Here is a 19,219-nt window from a genome sequence, read left to right as displayed (position 1 = left end):
GTGAGGTAACGTGCGTACTTCACGAGTCTTGGTTCGAGGGTAGATGTGAAATATTATATAAACATTCACTTTCAAGCCAGAATAAAGAATATGTGTAATATTTTGTTATGCGCATCGATAAATGTTGACGTGCGCACTGCTATTTTGCTAGGCAGGTGCACATGTTGTTCTGTTTTATTTAACGTTCTGCTTTTTCGGCAGGCAAAAATGTTGGTCTAGCAACATTGGCGACAATCGTCTGACCGCTTCTGACTACGCCACCACGCTTCTGACTTCTTCTGACCAACGCCGCGTTTTGACAGATTGTGATAGCCGCGTACGTAAAAATATGCCGGGGAAGCTGTTTTACAGCGACGAAGAAAAAGACCTCGTAACAGAGCTTGTGCGTAAGTACAAGTTCTCAATCGAAAACAAAAAATCCGACACCGTGTCGCTGTCGAGAAAGATGAAAGCATGGGATGCACTGACTGCCGAATTCAACAGCGCAGAAAATGTGCGGCCGCGCACTGTCGCACAACTAAGAAAGCTATGGGACAACCTAAAGCAGCGCTGGAAGAAAGAAAAGGCCAAGCAAATAAGGGATGCCATGGCTACAGGTGAGATTGTGCTACTCTAGAGTTTGCCCTTGTGTTCGAGCCAATGTCTATCGCAGGAGGTGGGCCGCCGCCGGAACCTGTGGACGAGCGGCTGTCGCAGATCGAGGCTGCAGTTCCGCATCTTTCCGAACGCGTCAAGAACCCGTATGATAGCGACCGACCACCATCAACGCAACCTGCCGATAGCGTGGCTGACATCATCGCCGGAATGACGCAGAGCAACCCGGAGGACAGTGACGACGGTCAGTGACGACCGGCCGCTATACGCACTACTACAGTGTGTTTTTGTGACATTGCTAGGTTTGATAAATCGTTGTGCATAGCTCACCGATGTATAAGGTGTATCGAGACAGCTGCAACGCACCTGCACAGAATGCCGCCGAAGCGTGCATTCAATGCTGTTCTACTTATGCAGCGACCAATTATCTCACGCAAACGGTAAAGCCTTGCTTTCACCGATTCGAACAGTTTGTGGGATCTGTTGTCTTCACGGTGTGGAGTAAACAAAAACAATAATGTAAGCAGAGCGAGGGGAGATGCACTGTGTCATGTTTGTTTGCATGGCACTGCTAATTCGTTGTGATGTTAGAATTATTGTGCATACCAGCTAAGCTGAGCTGATATTATATATATATATATATATATATATATATATTTGGTAACCCATATCTTGGTAACACCTTCAGAATGCAGAAAATAAGAATACACGCATAAACATGCAGACGTTCTTATTCCTTGGTTATTTGTCTACCCAGTATGTGCATGTTTTCTTATGCTGTGAAACAAATACCAAGCAATGTTATGCATGCGAACAGCGACATCACTCAACGGTTACTGAAGTTTCATCTTTCTTAAGCACTGCCTAAAACAGTGCGTACCATATCTACATGTAGATAGATGTGGCGGTATAAAAATGTAATTTTTATGTAACAAATAAGCCAGAGTGCCATAATATTACTCTTAACCCATACATATCCGTGTTTCCTTATTGTGTAGCCTTGTGCACGTCAGTTTTTCTGGGCTCTTGAATGCATGAGTACTATACGAAACCACAATGAGCGCCAAGTGCAAGAGGAAATGTGCAGGGTCCGCTATTTTCTTGCGTATAAGGACCATGAAATAAGCCACTACTACAATGTCCGTGGCTTACTGTTTCGTTTCTATGAGTAGATATTTATCTTCAACTGTAAGCACATGAGATGGCCAAATAAAGCACAAACAGCGAGCACTGCTATTTAGACAATTTTTATTTTATAGTATGATAGAATACTAGTTAGCAGCAGACTAGATAATTGAATTTGTGTTTTCTAAAAATGCATTTTTATTTTTGCAGATCGCACCCTGGAACTAAGTAGCACTGAATATTTGCATGTGGATTCTGCGAATGCAAGATCCCCGTTACCAGCAGACCCTACTGATGCCTCATATGAGCCTGCGCAATGCAGACAGCAAGCCTCTCAGCATACTCAATGCGCTACAACCCAGTCAGCATCTCAAGAAACAGCGGTTAGCCGGCGTGCACTTTTGCAGCAGACGCTATCCACCGAACTGGAATCCCGGCTGCAAGCGTTGCAGGATGAAAGATGCCAAAGAGCCACAGAGCACAAAGCCAGAATGAGAATGATGGAAGAAGAACATGGATGGAAAAGAGTGCAATATGCTGACGAGGAGAAGAAAAGAAATTTTTTGCACAGGATGCAGTTGCGTCTTCTGAGGGCTAAACTGAAGGTCTCCTCAATGAGAGCAGAAGTTCTTGCCAAGCAACTGGCTGGTGATGAGGCAAAGAGTAACTCTCAATAAACAAGTTGTAACAGTTTTTAGCGTAATGTTCCATTGGAGCCATTACTAAATCAATCAATCAATCATTTTATTTCAGTATCAAAGACACTTGGTGGGTACAGACAAAAAGCCATTCATCAGGCTTGACGAGGTCTGCACCCCCGAATATTGGCAGACAAGGCGCAAAACAAATACAGCACGCCTACATAAATAAACCGAACAGTGTACAGAAGTTAGGTGTGTGTGCATTTACGGTCTTAAATCAGCTGCTATTGTCATAAATACTAGTAAAAGAAGCATAACAAAAAATTACTCTGTAGAAACAAATAATAAGATAAGAAAGAAATACGCTTGAACACACGACAGGGTCACATGAGTACATGAATACTGCATGAGATTACATACTCTATTGCGAAAGCAAAAAGCACCGATAATTAGAACGTCACAGTAAAGCAAAGCAGACTATTAGGTGTGGCATTGTGTTATATTTGAAACTCTGAATTGTTAAGCAGCGCAGGTAACTGGTATTTTAACATCTGAGTGCCGTACTTTGTAATTACATATAGGAAACAAGGCATGCACATAAGACGAATGTTTAGATGTCCTAACACACCAGTGGTGCCATGAAGTAATAATGGTCTGTCGTTTTCTCCGTCTATGTCCCTGTCTGGTGAGCTGCAGTGCTCGAAAAGCGTCTCTCAATGAGCCGCCTCCGCAGCTGGTTGCCACGAGGACTGTCAGCTGGTGCAGGCCCTGGTTCACTTGCATCCTCTTCTTCATTTCCACTCAACCAGAAATCACCCAATTGAGACGCCACGTTATGAAGTGATGCACATGCTGTTATTATTGCACATGTCCTCTCCTTTTTTGTCTGCAGTTTTGTCTTCAGGCAGCCAAACCGCCTCTTCCAAACTCCAAATGCTCTCTCTACAGAGTTTCTCGTTTTAATTTGGCTCTTGTTGTATCTGCACAAAAGTACACAAAGTTACAGCAGAATTAGTCAAAACAAATCAGTCAGCCTGTTAGGTCACAGATGAGCTTAATTATTCGAATTTTTTTGTATACACACATCCGACATACCTTCCCATCAAAACTGGATGTTAAGTAGTGCGTTATGGCAATACATAAAGTGCATGGCAACTCTTGAGGAACATGTAACAAAGGGTACACTTTCCAGCTGCACTGTTTCGTGCACAAGGCACTTTCTTTAACTTTATATCCTTTAATTCAAGTGGTGCATGTTATCTATGGCACTCACCATAAGGTACATGTACACCGCCAAACTGCACACAATCAATAGAGCTGATGAATTTAAATATGCATCCTGCCTTTTTTCTGCAGCTGTCTGGGGGTATTTCAGGGGTGGCATGAGGTACGGCAGGCAAGCGTATCCCTGGTCTCCCAGAAGCATGCCAGACACAGTTCCCTGCTCGTATGACGTCATTACACGACTGTTTTCAAAAATTCGGTTGTCGTGAACTGAACCAGGCCAACCTGCAACAATGTCAAAGAACTGAAGCTCGGGTCCTGTCACAGCCTGGAACAGCAAACAAAAAAATGTGATTTTAGAAATACTGCATACCTCTGCACACAATAAAAATTCAACACAGAATGAAGAAAACGTTAGTGACATACATTCATCATCATCAACCTGTGTTTATGTCCACTGCCTCCGCCCCCTCCCCCCCCCCCCCCAGGACGAACGCCTCTCCCTGCGATTTCAAATTACCCGTGTCTTGCGCTAGCTGACTCCAAGTTATGCCTACAAATTTCCTAACTTCATCACCTCACCTAGTTTTCTACCGTCTGACAGGATTTGTCAGTGTCGGCCGTATGCACTCAAACCCAATTTTATTCTGTAAATTCCCTTCTCATGATGATGACATGCATTACTTGAGCTATAAACAGTTTACACGTTAAAATGACACGATTGCACGACAGGAAATTAATACACGGGACAGACTTGTCTGCAGTGTTTCTTGTTGTCTGGATCAACTTACCCAGAAAAACGTATTACATCGCTTAATTAAAGTTGTGAAATACACGGTACGCACAGCTACTCATCGTGCAATAATATTTTAGCTACCTCGACATGTCACTAACGCGCAGAAGTTCGCGGGCATCAATCAACGAGGTATTCCTTGAAAACAAGTAAAAAATAAAACGCCCACAACTTACCTGCACATTTATCGAAAACACGCCTTTTCGGTTCCGGTACACTTCTGCGTTGTCTCCTCCGGGACTGATGATTTGCACGTGCGTGCAGTCGATGCAGCCAGTGACGCCCGGAAAGCCAGCGATATTGTAAAACCTTGTCTTGACGGACTTCGCTTCTGCACTTGTTGGTAGGCGCACGTACTTGCGGAACAGTCCCACGCAGATTGCTTGCGTCACCTCCCAGATGCTCCTGCTCACGGATGGCTGCGATACGTTGACGAGGTCACCAACAACAGTCTGCATCGCGCCGGTCGCGTAGAATCGGAGTGTGATGAGGAGCTTTAACACAGGCGGAAGAGGCTCACCTCTTTTATCATCATTTCTGTTGAGCCGGAGCTCTTTCAGTAGCAGCACAATAGACTGCTTGGAGAAGCGATATCTACACCGAAATTCTTCATCGCTGTACAGTTCTAGTGGGTTCAACCGATCTCTCAGGTTTCTCGCTGAAGGTGACGGATAGCGGTACACCTCACCGTACACGAAGTCAGTTGCTCGTAGCGCGAATTCCAGAAAATTTTCAACATTGCTGTCAATGAACGAGCCACACACCGCCATTTTTTTTTTTGCAACTGGCCGCGGCGCCGTAGCCGCCTAATAGCCGCGGTGCTACTAGTGCCATCTGTTGGCAGATGAGAGAGTTTGCAAAGTGCTGCAGAGAAGCGCCCTTTTAGTGCAAGGAGTGAGGCAAGGCGGCACCAAGGTAGCTCCAGCGCCACCTTAACCATAAGGGAGCTCCAAGGAAGGCCTCAGTGAGGGCACCTTAGTAAGGAGCGTTCCAGAATATGTGGTAAGGCGTCCTTAAGCAGTTGAGGTTTCCTCAGTGAGGTAAGGAGCGTTTCAGAATACGGCCCTAAGTGCCTTAGAAGTGCTGTGCCTTAATAGAGAGATCGCCATACCGGTTTCGGAATTCCGTGCGAAGGAGCGTATTCAAAACTGCCTTTCACAAAATATATGTTTAAAAGAGTGGCATTCTATTGCGTTATATTACCTTAATACTGACCCCGTAATTTTTATAATGCCTGCAAAGTTTAATAGAATGACACAAGAAGCTAGAGCTGACATTGCACGCCCATGCTCAGGCACCTTGTTCAGTGAAATAACTTTTCTTCGTTCAAAGCTTTCACTGATGTTGCACTGCGGTCACGTGCCATCTTCCATGCAGATGTTTACACTGAACAGCATACTTTAATTATTGTTTGACCAAGATTTTTTTTGTCAAACGTCGTCTTCATTGTGCATGCTCTCAATGCTTTTTTTTTTGTATAAAATGCAGGAAAAGCAGTACAACCACTTCAAATTCCGAGGTACGATGCTCACATAAGAATCCCACGCAACATTCTTTCTATGTATACATATCTGGTGCATATTTACTTACACATAAAAACTCTTCCTTACACATAAAATTACGTAAAGGGCAACATAGCTGTGACAAGAAAACCCGCTGTCGTGAAGTCTGTGCTGCATATCATAGAGAAACGGGCAAAGCCGGGGCCAGATAGTAATAAATAGATTTTGTACAGACTAATTCGAAGATCTTATGCTCTTCCCTAAAACTATCAGATGAACATTTTGAATTGAATTTCACATTTTGTTGATAAATTTAAACAGTCCCTTGCATGACTACCTTCCCAGTTGAAAAAGACAACAGGAATTCCTGTCGCAACTACAGAAATTTCTGTTGTACAACAGGATTTTTCTGTAGTAACTACAGATTCCTGATGGAGCGACAGACTTTTCTGATGTACAACAGACATTTGTTGTTGCTACTACAGAAGTACAGTCTGTCGTATGTCTGTTGTTACAACAGAAAGCTGAAGCTCTACAACAGATTTTTGTAGTACTACAGAAATTTCTGTTGTACAACAGGATTTTTCTGTAGTAACTACAGATTCCTGATGGAGCGACAGACTTTTCTGATGTACAACAGACATTTGTTGTTGCTACTACAGAAGTACAGTCTGTCGTATGTCGGTTGTTACAACAGAAAGCTGAAGCTCTACAACAGATTTTTGTAGTACTACAGAAAAAATTGTCATCACTACAGGCACCCTGTTGTCCCAACAGAAATACTCCTGAAGTAACCCGAAAAACTTCTGTAGTGCTACAGAGAGCTGTTGAAATACTACAGAAACCTATTGTGGCAACAGGCCCCCAATTGTCACAACAGAAGTGTTCCTGATGTAATGCGACCAACTTCTGTTGTACTACAGAAAAATGTTGTTGTACGACAGAAACCTATCATTGCAACAGGCCCCCAGTTGTCATAACAGAAGTGTTCCTGAAGTAATGGACAAACTTCTGTTGTACTACAGAGAACTGTTCCACAACAGAAACCTATCGCCGCAACATATACCCAATGATCACAAAAGAAGTTCACTGAAATTGTGTGATGCGACAAGCTTCTGTAGTGCCCGGTTGAAAAAGACAAAAGGAATTCCTATCGCAACTACAGAAATTCTGTTGTACGACAGAAGTTGTTGACATTTCTTAATTGGGAGACATTTCTGACGTTACGGCAGAAATTCTGACTTCGCAACAGAAGCATTCTGTCGCGACAACAAGAGTTCTGAAGTCGGAACAACAGCTTTATATCCTGACAGCGACTCCGACGTTACGACACCAATTCTGACGTCGCAGCAGAAACATTCGGTCGCGACGGCCAAGAGTTCCGAAGTCGCAACAGAAGCGCTTCCCGTCGCGGTCCTTTAAAATTGTATGTTTTTGCATCGGTAGTGTACACTGTACTTTTCTCCTGCGCGGTATTCAATCGCACTACTCTGAAGCCGGCAATGCTGACACCGATGGCACCGACACCGGTATTAAAGTCGACGTGGCGAATAGTTATAATTGTGCCGTGACGACGCGGCACCAGCAACGCCCTACCGGCTTCCTCAAAATCGGCCGCTGATCAAAATCATACCATCTGCTGGAATGGCTGCGTAACCGTTTTTTTTTTTGTAAGATGTGGCACACAGGCCTGTGGACTTACATGTGCTGTTACACTGACACATTAGTTAATTTCCCAGGAATATTTCACAAGCTTATGCGAAGCGGAAAAGAAGATTTCGGTTGTTCCACAAAGTTGCGTGAAAAGCTGTCTCGCTCGGGTCTCATTAATCTGATACAGTGCTGCCGTGAGAAGCCAGTATGCTGTCAGAAAGAACTCTCATCCACGAATGTTTATGTAGCTATTTTGCATTGAACACACGAATTATATGCGCGCTCAAAAGTGTAAAGAACGAGAGACAACTGTCGAAACTAGCAGTAATAACCCTAAAAGTGAACGTTGTCTATTTCTGAATTTCTTATTTAATATGGATATCGTACATCAAAATCGATGTTCTAGCACTGCACGATGTACTTGTCGATGGTACGAACACTCTTGCTCTTTTAGAGATGCGGCACTTGACGCGGTGGAGTGATAGCGGATATTGGCTCTCAAAATGCAAATGTAAACATCAGCGCATCAGCACGTCGTACTATTCACATGGCCAAAACGTACAATCGAAGAGCATGTCAGGGGTGGTGCAGTGGTAAGATGCCTGGCTAGGAATCGAGAGGTCGTATGTTCAAATCCTAGGCAAAGACTTTTTATTTTTTTTATGTTTTTCTTTTTTGTGCTAACAAATTTACATAATCTTACGGACGTCTCTGTCAATTTTTAATTAAATATTGATCAAGAACTACAGAACTTTCTACTACAGGACGTCACACTACAGACAACAGAACTACAGGCAACAGAACTACAGGCAACAGAACTACAGACAACAGAACTACAGACAACAGAACTACAGACAACAGAACTACAGAAACAACGTCCCAAAATACAACAGACTGGTAAAATTTCCTGTTGTGTTTTTCAACTGGGTTGCGCACTTGCTAAATAGTAACACAATGCCTACAGATCCTTCACTCTGTTATGAGAAGGCTCGGGAAAGTCATTAGCACCTTTCGCTTGGTTGGTTATTTTATGTATGGCATCCAAATGTAAGGCCAGGTTTAGAAGCTGAGATTTTTGAAAAGAATCACGCGCTGTGCAAGCTCACTTTAAACGCAGTCACTGCTGTTATTATAACATATCATCTCGATATCGTGCTTTGCTTGTCGCCTCATAAAATTCAGTGGTAATAAAACTGTTGCGTTGCACCTATATCATCAGGATCAGGTTACTAAGAGTACTGGTTCACTGTTTGTTATACTCAAACGAGATGGCTGGCTGGTTATTTAAGGAGATCATCTCTGAATAGACCTGTTATTTCTAATTTTCGAGTGTCGGCTCACATCACGGTAAGAAGTTAATGAATATTTCCAATATAGAAACTTCATCGGAATATAAACAACAATATTCAGAAGCTTCCAAGATCTCGGCCTTCCCTGGAGAAGTCAACGGTATCCATCATGAAAATAAGAGGTATTGAATACAAGGAAACGCTCTGGTATCTCCGACTAAACCTACATATACGCGCGTGCAGTCTGACAATCTCTCGACTACGGTTTTTTCAGGAAACCTAAATCTGCCAGTAACTATCTTTAATTCTATCGCCAGTTATTAGAACAAAAATAACCTACATGAAGATGTGCTTCGTAAATGGGGATCACAATCGAGTGCACTAAGGAGTTAAACTCTTTATTGGAGCTTCCCCAGTATGTTTTACCCAAAAGAACATGTTTGACGCTGTGTGTGATTATATTAGAGTTACAAAATGGTTGCCGCGTAGATGTCAGTTTTCTTCTGATAAGCGCTGCTATAACTGTTAGTTAGTTCGAGTCTAAATTATTCCGGGAACCTTACTTTACATACTTCAATGCAATTACGCAATTACCACTCTCGAGTACTCTGATAAATAAAAATTTCTTCCCAGACTTTTGAACTTTCGGATTTATATTTTAGTTCCATTAAACAAACTTGCGTTCAAGTCACCCAATTTTCGACTGATCCCTTACTATGGTTACGCGCAATTTTCGTAAGCCTAATGAACGTCATTACCATAAGCAGGGCAATAAATGCCGCGGTTTTCTTCGTCAACCCGTGATCACGTGGGCACTGGCTGATAATCGCCAGAAGAAGACGGCGTTAGCCGCGAGCGGTCGTTCTGCTGCTGCGCTCCGACAAACCGACTTTTCAGCCCAGGCATTCCCCGAAGATACAAGGCGTTGCTGGTCTCGGCGTGTCCATCCGGCATAGTGACCCTGTCTCAGCGTCGTGACCAGTCGCTGGACGTCCTCGCCTTTCATCCGCCACCTGCGCTTTATACACCATGGGTAGGCATTCGCTTCTTCTTTCTCATATTAGCCAAAGCCTACCTATCAACGTTTTCACTAATATGAAAGCTATTTACCTATAATTCTTGCAACTTTCATGCAGGAAATGTGCGCGTAGCGTCTTCTGTAGCTGATAACGTCTATTTCCTACTCAGAATTTAGGCAGTGCAAAAGAAAGAAAATCACTTAACGTCCTGTTGTTTTGAACGCACGGATTTTAAATACAACGTAAAAAAGGTCATCGGAAGGTCTGAAGGGACCGACCGATGTTTTGTTAGCGGTGATTGATCGACATCGTTGTACTTGCAAAAGCGGTGCACGAGCTTTAGCTACGTTTACGTGAATCTGATACAGAGAAGCCGAGGCTGATTTCGGGGCGAAATTCGGTGGTCGGTTTCACTTAAGCGCCAGCAGGTCAAGCCAAGCCAGCGTAGAGGTTATTTCTGCCATAGGTGGGTCATTTAGTCCGATGGGCTTTGCTAATTGCCTGTAAAGACGGCGGGGTCACGCTGGGTCACCTCGGTCTCTGATTCGACCCACTAGTGTGGAGGTTATGTAAACGAAAGTTATCAGACGTTGGCGGGCTAGTGGGTTAGAATCCATGATAGCGTGTATAAGCGCGACTGAACGAGGACGTAGAAAGAAACAGATGCACACAGAAAGCGCTTCTCTGTTTATCTGTTTCATTCTACGTCCATGTTCAGTCGCACTTATACACTCTACCATGGAAACTTATCGGTCGCATCGTAGAGGAGAGATGCGGAGTAATTTCAAACATCCAGGCTTCTTTAAGGTGTCTGCTTTGCGCCATATCCAGCGATGCTGCCTCGGTGGGAATGTAGCACCTACGCCCAGGCATTGCACCTGCGACCTCATTATTAGCAACATTGCGTCATAGCCACAGAACCACGGGATTATTCGATCAAATGTAAGCGCGACAGGCGTTTCGTAACAAAATTTGTGACAATTGGAAAATTACATTCTCTTATGTTAATTTTTATTCCTACATATCAGAATGATCGCTTCAGTATATGCTTCTGTAGAAATGACACCCCTAGAACATCATGTTCACATGGCGAGCTTTTGTGCCTCAGAAGTACTTAAGTTAGGCGACTTGAAATGGTCCCCGTGAAAATTATTGAACTTAATTATTTTCCGCCACGAAAGACCGCTTGCGCGAAGCTCATTGTTCTCGGCGCTTAATCTCATGTGAACGAGCCCCTTAAATGACAGGGCAGCAGCCTCATAATCGCAAATTGCACACACCTGCTTGAGATGTGCTGTCAAATATTTCACAGCCTGCTTTTTCAAAGGTCGCCTGACGCAGTGTGGCTCATTGCCTACTTCATGCACTTTGAGGGAGGACGAAATGTGGAGTATGCGCTTTGGAGTCACGGCATAGCTATCCCACAATATACAGCGCAATAAATGTTATAATGAAAAAAAATGTTCGCGCATCCATTATTTCAAGATCGAGACCTGAGTGACATTAGCAATCTCTTATTATGCGTATGTATCGCGTGCCTGTGTTTTGTTGGTTATCATGATGACTATTGTATCACCATATCATATACGCATCTCATCCGTGAATGGCGAAACTTTGTGGCCACATCAGCAGACACACGAAGTAGGAGTACCGGTGCCAAACACAGTGCCCAATGATACAACCACACAGTGTATCTTATTAATACTACTCCCTGGTTTAAACGCTTTATATAGCAAATCCCAATATTCCTAGTATACTGGCTGCAATATCGTTGCGCTGAGAGAGTAGTCGATTGCAGACGAGGTAGCACCGCATTAACATAGCTAATGCTATACATCCCTTGTGTGGCATTGGTGCAACCATATATACTGTGTAATTAACTAAGAATGGTCACAATCTAGTATCACGTATGCTGTGCCAAAGTGGTCAGTTCAGGCAGAAATACCTAATAGTACGTACTCAGGTACCGAAGTCTTCCGCTAAGCCAAACAGCCGTCAACAGCAATTTAGCTCATCTAACTAGGGCACGCACTCATCTGCTTGTCAAGAGAGCAGTCGGAACATACCTGGTGGCCCAAGAATGTAGAGTACTTGATTACTGAGTCAAACCGGCTAGATACATAACAGCAAACCAAAAAGTTGGTGAAGATCACAAATACTGGTGAAATCATTAAAGTGTGCCTTCCAAAATAATTGCCGCTTCACTGAAGCGTATTGAAGCTGTTGCTCCCTGATTTCACAAATGGTACTTCAGCCGTAGCAGAATATATTCTACATGTGCCAATGATATTTCGTGATATTGCACATTCTTCGTTCCATTGCCCTTCGCGCGGTCCTTAACTTGTTTTCGAGCTTCCTTGTTAGTGTCAATGTTTTTTCCCCATATGCTAGCGCCCGTAGCATGCTTTCATTGCACGCAGCTAGCTTTACTACACCTTTTTTTAAATATTCCCTTTATTTTTTCAAATTTTGAGAAAATAAGCCTTGGTACTTGTTATAATGTTTGTTTCTTCAACAGGTCAAGAACAGGGCTCCGTAAGTACAAGTTTAACGACGACACATTTTCTCTATTTTTTAAATAATCGTTTTACTAGATAACGGAACAATGCAAGGAACATTTCGCTGACAGCGACGTTGATTAAAGTGAGTGTAGCTCATTCCTCAAAGAAGAAATTGTGGAAAATATTCACCCACCGTGGTTGCTTAGTGGCTATGGTGTTGGGCTGCTAAGCGCGAGTTCGTGAAATCGAATCCCGACAATGGCGGCCGAATTTCGATGGGCTAAAAAACAACCGTGTACTAAGATCTAGGTGCCCTCTAAAGAACCCCAAGTAGTCATCCAGAGTTCCCTAGTACGGCGTGATTCATAATCAGAAAGTGGTTTTGGCGCGCTGAACCCCATAATTTGGTTGTAACATATTTCTAATGCGTGGCTATGGGCGCACTTCAAGTCACTTTGTTAGCCAGAATTGAGACTGCTAAATTTTTCAAATCCAGAAAAATACTTTTATTAATCAATATGTTAAAATGTCAGAATAGATGTAGCAGCAGCATAACGAAGTTGGTTTGGTCACGCAACAAGGACGCAGCCAAAAGTTGAAGGCTGCTGCCAGCTAAGGAAATATTGAATTTTCCAGGAATTTGGGACCGCATCGCGTAAAACCGTAGAATGCTATGCAACAGTGTTGTTTGCATGCAGACTGGAGATCCGAATGCATGACTTCTTATCGAGGTGCGAAAACATTACTCTTTTCTTTAGAGGGGTTAATAGACTATGGACGCCCAACGTGTGCCTATTTTGATGCAAATTGCGTTTTTGCGCTTTTGAAATCGGAGTTGAGGAGCATTAGGTCTATTGAGTAATACTTTCTTTTGCTCTTTACCTTATCCTACAGAGTAACAGAATCAGAGATGATTAGATGCGGCCACTTAGTCGCAATTGAATGCATACGTCCTTTATGTGAAATAAAAGGCTGCGAGCCACCTCTTGCTCACATCGTTGTCCGTGGCCGTCGTAGGTGATGCAGTAAATCCATGAGCAATCCACTGCAGCCTGTTGTGTAGTATATCTTGTGGAGAGGTATTCTGCATAAAATTGACACAGGTACTGGTTTCGTTCACCATGCCTAACTTAACCTGACCAAATAACTGATGACGCAGGGTGGCAATGAATACTATTCCTCTGTCGAGCCTGCTGGCCAGGCGAACTCTACCGCAGGGCTCGCCGACGCTGCACCAGCGGCACCGGCACCGGCACCGGCAGCGCGGGTTCGAGCCAGGTGAGGCAAAATTCTGTTGCACATTTACACAGCTGCGACCCGAAGACAAGCAGGGATGCGCTTCGCTTTCATGCGTTCGCATTTTAAGGCTATTTCATACACTTTGCTTGGGATCTGTCTGTCTGTCTGTCGGTCCGTCCGTCCATCCGTCCGTCCGTCCGTCTGTCCGTCCGTCCGTCCGTCCGTCCGTCCGTCTGTCTGTCTGTCTGTCTGTCTGTCTGTCTGTCTGTCTGTCTGTCTGTCCGTCCGTCCGTCCGTCCGTCCGTCCGTCCGTCCGTCCGTCCGTCCGTCCGTCCGTCCGTCCGTCTGTCTGTCTGTCTGTCTGCCTGCCTGCCTGCCTGCCTGCCTGCCTGCCTGCCTGCCTGCCTGCCTGCCTGCCTGCCTGCCTGCCTGCCTGCCTGCCTGCCTGTCTGTCTGTCTGTCTGTCTGTCTGTCTGTCTGTCTGTCTGTCTGTCTGTCTGTCTGTCTGCCTGCCTGTCTGCCTGTCTGCCTGTCTGTCTTGCCTCTTACGTCGAACAAGTTGCCCAAATGTTCTACCAGCTTGCTTTACCTGAGGTATGTTGTCGGGGACTGGATGTCGTCGTGGTCGTTGCAAAGCGGTCATTCCAGCATCATCATTCGACTCCTCACATTGCCGTCGTCTTCACGCTATCGTCGCCATACAATCGTTGTCACACAGATGTCACGCTGTCATCGCCATATCGTCGTCGTCGTCGCAATGTCCTCGTGCTGGTGTCGTGCCACCATTGTAATTCCGTCGTCGTCTTACTCTAGTCGTCGTGTATTGCTGGTCGAACTGTTGTCGTCAAGCTACCTTGATCATTCCGTTGTCATTGTTGCCACTTTATCATGTGACAGTCATTATGCTGTCGTCGTTAGGCCATCAGGATCACAACGTCGTCGTCATACCAATCTCGTATTGTGGTCGACATGAAGCAATTAAGCTTTTTGAAACGCTAAATAAAAGAAAGTAGAATTAATCAAACACGTCCTCAAATAACCGTCAAATAAACGCGATAGCATTCAAAGAACCCTGACTGCTTCTCACGCTTTCCGGCAACTCCAGCTTATGTAACCGTATTCTTTTCCTGGAAACACTCGCGGCGAGCGGTGTGCACGACGACGAGCTTCCTAGGGCGCGCCGCTCCTACAAAGATAACCTCGAACAGCAGCTGGAATAGGGGTCTGTGTTTGAGTTTCCACGTAACACAATTATCTTTCCTAGTATTTTAAAATTACCATCCAACGCTGTCATGTCTTGAACTAGTGTGTACGTCTTCTCGAATTTGCTGACGTCTTTTACTTTAGGAAATTCAATTAGTTCAGTAACGCCTATGCGTCACGTATAGAGCCTGCGTGGATCGGTATGCGGGGTTCGGGATGAGTTTTCTCATAGGGACATCATTGCCACCGCCGACGCCGACACCGACGCCAGTTTCTCTGCGACAAGGGACCCTTAACCCTCACGCGTTCTTATGGCTGCGTACTGGCAGTGAAAGCCCAATTCGGCTCGTGCCTACATTGGAAATACAAACCCACACTTAATCCGCAGCTTTCTTATCTACATAATGCCCACGTAATAAGCCCAGTACTAAACTGGAAAAGTTTTACCAAATACCTAATTGTCGTTGCGTATAAAAAGAAAGGCTGAGCAACGAAAAATGGGTGCATTTAATATTTTCGGAACAAACAGGTAATTCGTATAGGAATTTCCACGTAAATCAACACGAAAACGGGGAACAGGAGAGTGCTTAACCATATTAGACGACACTTTCGTTCCTTTAAAGTCTCCCTCACAAATTATTTTATAAGTGCCCAATTAAATACTGAAATTTTTCATTATAAATATTAGCGTCAACTGCGCGGAGAATTCTTGTCGAGTGAGAGTGGTTTTGCTGCCGCGTACCAGCCCATTTTCATGGGCCGACCTTCAAGGCACTGGTCGCCAACACAGCGTATCAAACAGCGACCTAGGACTGCATTGGGGAGCGACAAGCGTTTACGACACGCCCAGATAGCACGCAACGTGACCTGTAGTCACACTAAATTGCTGACAAAACATGGTGCAATCAATTACCCCTTCACACATGCGCACCCTGAATCCCGCAACAGAGCATTTGCGTTCTTCCATAAGGGCGTATTCACGTCAGAGCACATTGGACTTGGTGCGCCCTTACTAGTTAATCCACCATCAGTGAGGTCACCGATCAAAACATGGTAAAAACCGAAAATATTGGGCCGGTGATTTGAATAATCATGCGAAGTGATATACAAATGTGGAATAGTACCTTCGAAACCATAAAATATTCAACTTGTTCGAAATCATCTTTCAGAGTAGAGTTCCCTATAGGCAACATGCCAGAAAAAAAACGTGCATTCCTCAGTTTCGGTATTGAGGACGCAGTTTCTGGCTGAACGTCTTTGGCCAGAACTGATGGGAAGGCAGCAAGCGGTATTTCTTTCTTTGGAGCACAAGTGCAGGACGAGCAGGAGGTCAGGTACACGAATCGCTTTCTCTTGAGCGCACGCTCAGAAGAGACAGACCGATGCAAGAACTCCGGCTGCAGGGACGTTACAGACGCGGCCTAATCGAAATGAAATGTTCCCCAACAGTTCAGATAGGACGACAGTAGTCTGTACAAATTCCAAATGAAGCGATTGATGGCTTGTGGTTAAGCCGTCTGGCCGTGTCCTTCCAGGTGTACTCAAGCTATTGCTGAAAAAGTTTCCACCAGATATTTTTTTTTCTTTTCGTTGATTTCTGTTATTCTCGATAGGCTTTGCACAATCAGGCAGAAGATAAATATTTTTGACCTATTGGATGTGCCTTCATTAGGGTGTTTACGATGCGTTGTCAGAGAAATGTTTTTTCTTCAGTAGCTGTTGTACGTTTCGCTTTATAAAATCACCACGGTTCGTGAGCACCACGGTAACCCAGAAGTGTCTAGTCATTTTGATACGCAAGAAAAATAACGATAATTGTTAAATACGAATCGAAAACAGAGGCGTTGAAGATGTGTCTGGCAGCTAGCACTTGACGCACCTTGTGTGATCGAACCGTAAACGCTAGAGTGTGATTTCACAAATAAAATTTTGCGAATCCTAACGAAATACATGTACGGTCCTGCATCGTGTATCTTTATGTAGAATTGTAAAATCGTGTTCGGACACCATATTTAAAAAACATTGTATGTTCACTATATGTAAATCTGTAAAACCCAGAATTATGTTTTTCTCTGTCCTTCGGCCACCTGTCGGCGCCTCGTGACACCGCCGCTCCTCACAGCGGGCACTGTGGCTTGAACGCTTAGATAAGCGCCATTTGTGAAATGTAGACCACATTCGCAGAAAAAGTATTCATAATGCTTAAATGCATGAAGGGTAACGCTTAATCATAATTTCATTGTAACCGTAGGAGTTATTTGGTTCATATCCACGTGTATGTTTTTCGTCTAGCTTTGACAAATACTCTTGTTGCTTTTCGCACGTTCAATATTCCTTGCAGGGGGACGTCAGCCTTCACGATCTTGGTCGGCATCGCCGCAATCCTAACAGTGGGCGTGGTCGCCATCGCTCTCGCTTGGTATCTCTTGAAAGAGACGCGTGAGTTCGCATCTGCTTATCAATGACTACTGTGTCGATGTGGTATATCAATTACTAATGTACATTTCAATTACTACAGGATCCAAGTTATTACCATACATTCTAATTTATATTCCAAACATACGGCATGTTAGCGCATCTAGAAAAGTCCGAAAGAGACGTGCTTTTGTGCACGATATCTGATGTTTACAGAGGGCGCACACTTTAAAAGTATTTATTTTTTGTTTTGTTTTTTACAGTGGTATCAAGGGAATTAGCGCCATTCAGTCTTTTGAGGTGAATTACTTTCGCCACAAATCGCAATGAGAACTTAAAAAATTCGCCTTGTCACCTTTAGAGCATTTTTAATTTAAAGGCCATTTCATAATTGCAAAATAAGCGCCAATTGCTATTGAAATTGTGCTGCTTAAAGGGACACTAAAGCGAAATAATAAGTGAGTTGACACCAATAAAGCATTGATTGAGAACTCTGCAGGCAGTCATTTCAAAATAATAGTTTGATTATTAGATTAGGAAATGAAGGTCTAAGTATCAGTATTTGAATTTCGCGCCGACACCCCGACGCCGTTACGTCAATGTGACGTCAGGGATTTCAAAGGGTTTCTTTTTGCTTTTCCGCCGCGTTGGCTGAGTAAACCTCCCGAAATTTACGATGTTTATTATTTGGTTCCATTCGATCACCACGTCATCATCATCATCATCAGCCTAGTCACGCCCACTGCAGGGCAAAGGCCTCTCCCATACTTCTCCAACTACCCCGGTCATGTACTAATTGTGGCCATGTTGTCCCTGCAAACGTCTTAATGTCATCCGCCCACCTAACTTTCTGCCGCCCCCTGCTACGCTTCCCTTCCCTTGGAATCCAGTCCGTAACCCTTAATGACCATCGGTTATCTTCCCTCCTCATTACATGTCCGGCCCATGCCCATTTCTTTTTCTCGATTTCAACTAAGATGTCATTTACCCGCGTTTGTTCCCTTATCCAATCTGCTCTTTTCTTATCCCTTAACGCTACACCAATCATTCTTCTTTCCATAGCTCGTTGCGTCGTCCTCAATTTCAGCAGAACCCTTTTCGTTAGCCTCCAGGTTTCTGCCCCATATGTGAGTACTCGTAACACACAGCTGTTATACACTTTCCTTTTGAGGGATAGTGGCAACCTGCTGTTCATGATTTGAGAATGGCTGCCAAACGCACCCCAGCCCATTCTTATTCTTCTGGTTATTTCAGTCTCATGATCCGGATCCGTGGTCACGACCTGCCCTAAGTAGATGTATTCCCTTACCACTTCCAGTGCCTCGCTACCTATCGTAAACTGCTGTTCTCTTCCGAGACTGTTAAACATTACTTTAGTTTTCTGCAGATTATTTTCAGACCCACCCTTCTGCTTTGCCTCTCCAGGTCAGAGAGCATGCATTGCAATTGGTCTCCTTCATCAACTTTTATCCCCCATTCTTCCCACTCCAGGTCTCTGAATACCTCCTGTAAACATGCGGTGAATAGCAGTGGAGAGATCGTATCTCCCTGTCTGACGCCTTTCTTTATTGGGATTTTGTTGCTTTCTTTGTGGAGGACTACGGTGGCTGTCGAGCCACTATAGATATCTTCCAGTATTTTTACATATGGCTCATCTACACCCTGATTCCGTAATGCCTCCATGACTGCTGAGGTTTCGACTGAATCAAACGCTTTCTCGTAATCAATGAACGCTATATATAAGGGTTGGTTATATTCTGCGCATTTTTCTATCACCTGATTGACAGTGGGAATATGGTCGATTGTTGAGTAGCCTTTACGGAATCCTGCCTGGTTCTTTGGTTGACGGAATTCTAAGGTGTTCCTGATTCCATTTGCTATTACCTTAGTAAATACTTTGTAGGCAACGGACAGTAAGCTGATCGGTCTATAATTTTTCAAGTTTTTGCCGTCCCCTTTCTTATGGATTAGGATTATGTTAGCGTTCTTCCAAGATTCCGGTACGCTCGGGGTTATGAGGC

The 19,219-nt window shown here is 44.1% G+C and overlaps 2 protein-coding genes across 7 annotated transcripts in view; both read left to right on the top strand.

Moving 5' to 3' along the window:
• Nucleotides 1–255: 255 nt before the first annotated feature.
• Nucleotides 256–2,696, top strand: LOC135921041 (myb/SANT-like DNA-binding domain-containing protein 3). 2 transcript variants are annotated; one of them, XM_065455365.2, is made up of 4 exons: nucleotides 256–386; nucleotides 484–596; nucleotides 653–838; nucleotides 1,930–2,695. In XM_065455365.2, the coding sequence occupies exons 2-4, from the start codon at nucleotides 587–589 to the stop codon at nucleotides 2,394–2,396; spliced, it is 663 nt and encodes a 220-aa protein (XP_065311437.1). In that variant the 5' UTR covers nucleotides 256–386; nucleotides 484–586; the 3' UTR covers nucleotides 2,397–2,695. The 2 variants fall into 2 exon arrangements, with proteins under 2 accessions (XP_065311437.1, XP_065311427.1); XM_065455355.2 differs by having other exon boundaries at nucleotides 269–596; nucleotides 1,930–2,696.
• Nucleotides 2,697–9,671: 6,975 nt separating this feature from the next.
• Nucleotides 9,672–19,219, top strand: part of LOC135895841 (uncharacterized) — a 77,080-nt gene continuing 67,532 nt past the window's right edge. For all 5 annotated transcript variants that reach the window (XM_065424055.1, XM_065424071.1, XM_065424063.1 and 2 more), the window contains exons 1-4: nucleotides 9,672–9,854; nucleotides 12,359–12,375; nucleotides 13,501–13,619; nucleotides 17,125–17,222. In XM_065424055.1, coding sequence (XP_065280127.1) covers nucleotides 9,851–9,854; nucleotides 12,359–12,375; nucleotides 13,501–13,619; nucleotides 17,125–17,222 — 238 coding nt within the window. In that variant the 5' untranslated portion in view covers nucleotides 9,672–9,850. The remainder of the gene's footprint in view (nucleotides 9,855–12,358; nucleotides 12,376–13,500; nucleotides 13,620–17,124; nucleotides 17,223–19,219) is intronic.

This window comes from Dermacentor albipictus, chromosome 8 (assembly GCF_038994185.2).
Source record: "Dermacentor albipictus isolate Rhodes 1998 colony chromosome 8, USDA_Dalb.pri_finalv2, whole genome shotgun sequence".
NCBI classification, from domain to species: Eukaryota; Metazoa; Arthropoda; class Arachnida; order Ixodida; family Ixodidae; genus Dermacentor; species Dermacentor albipictus.
Note: the sequence above shows the minus strand (reverse complement) of the source record. Positions and strands in the feature narration are given on the sequence as shown.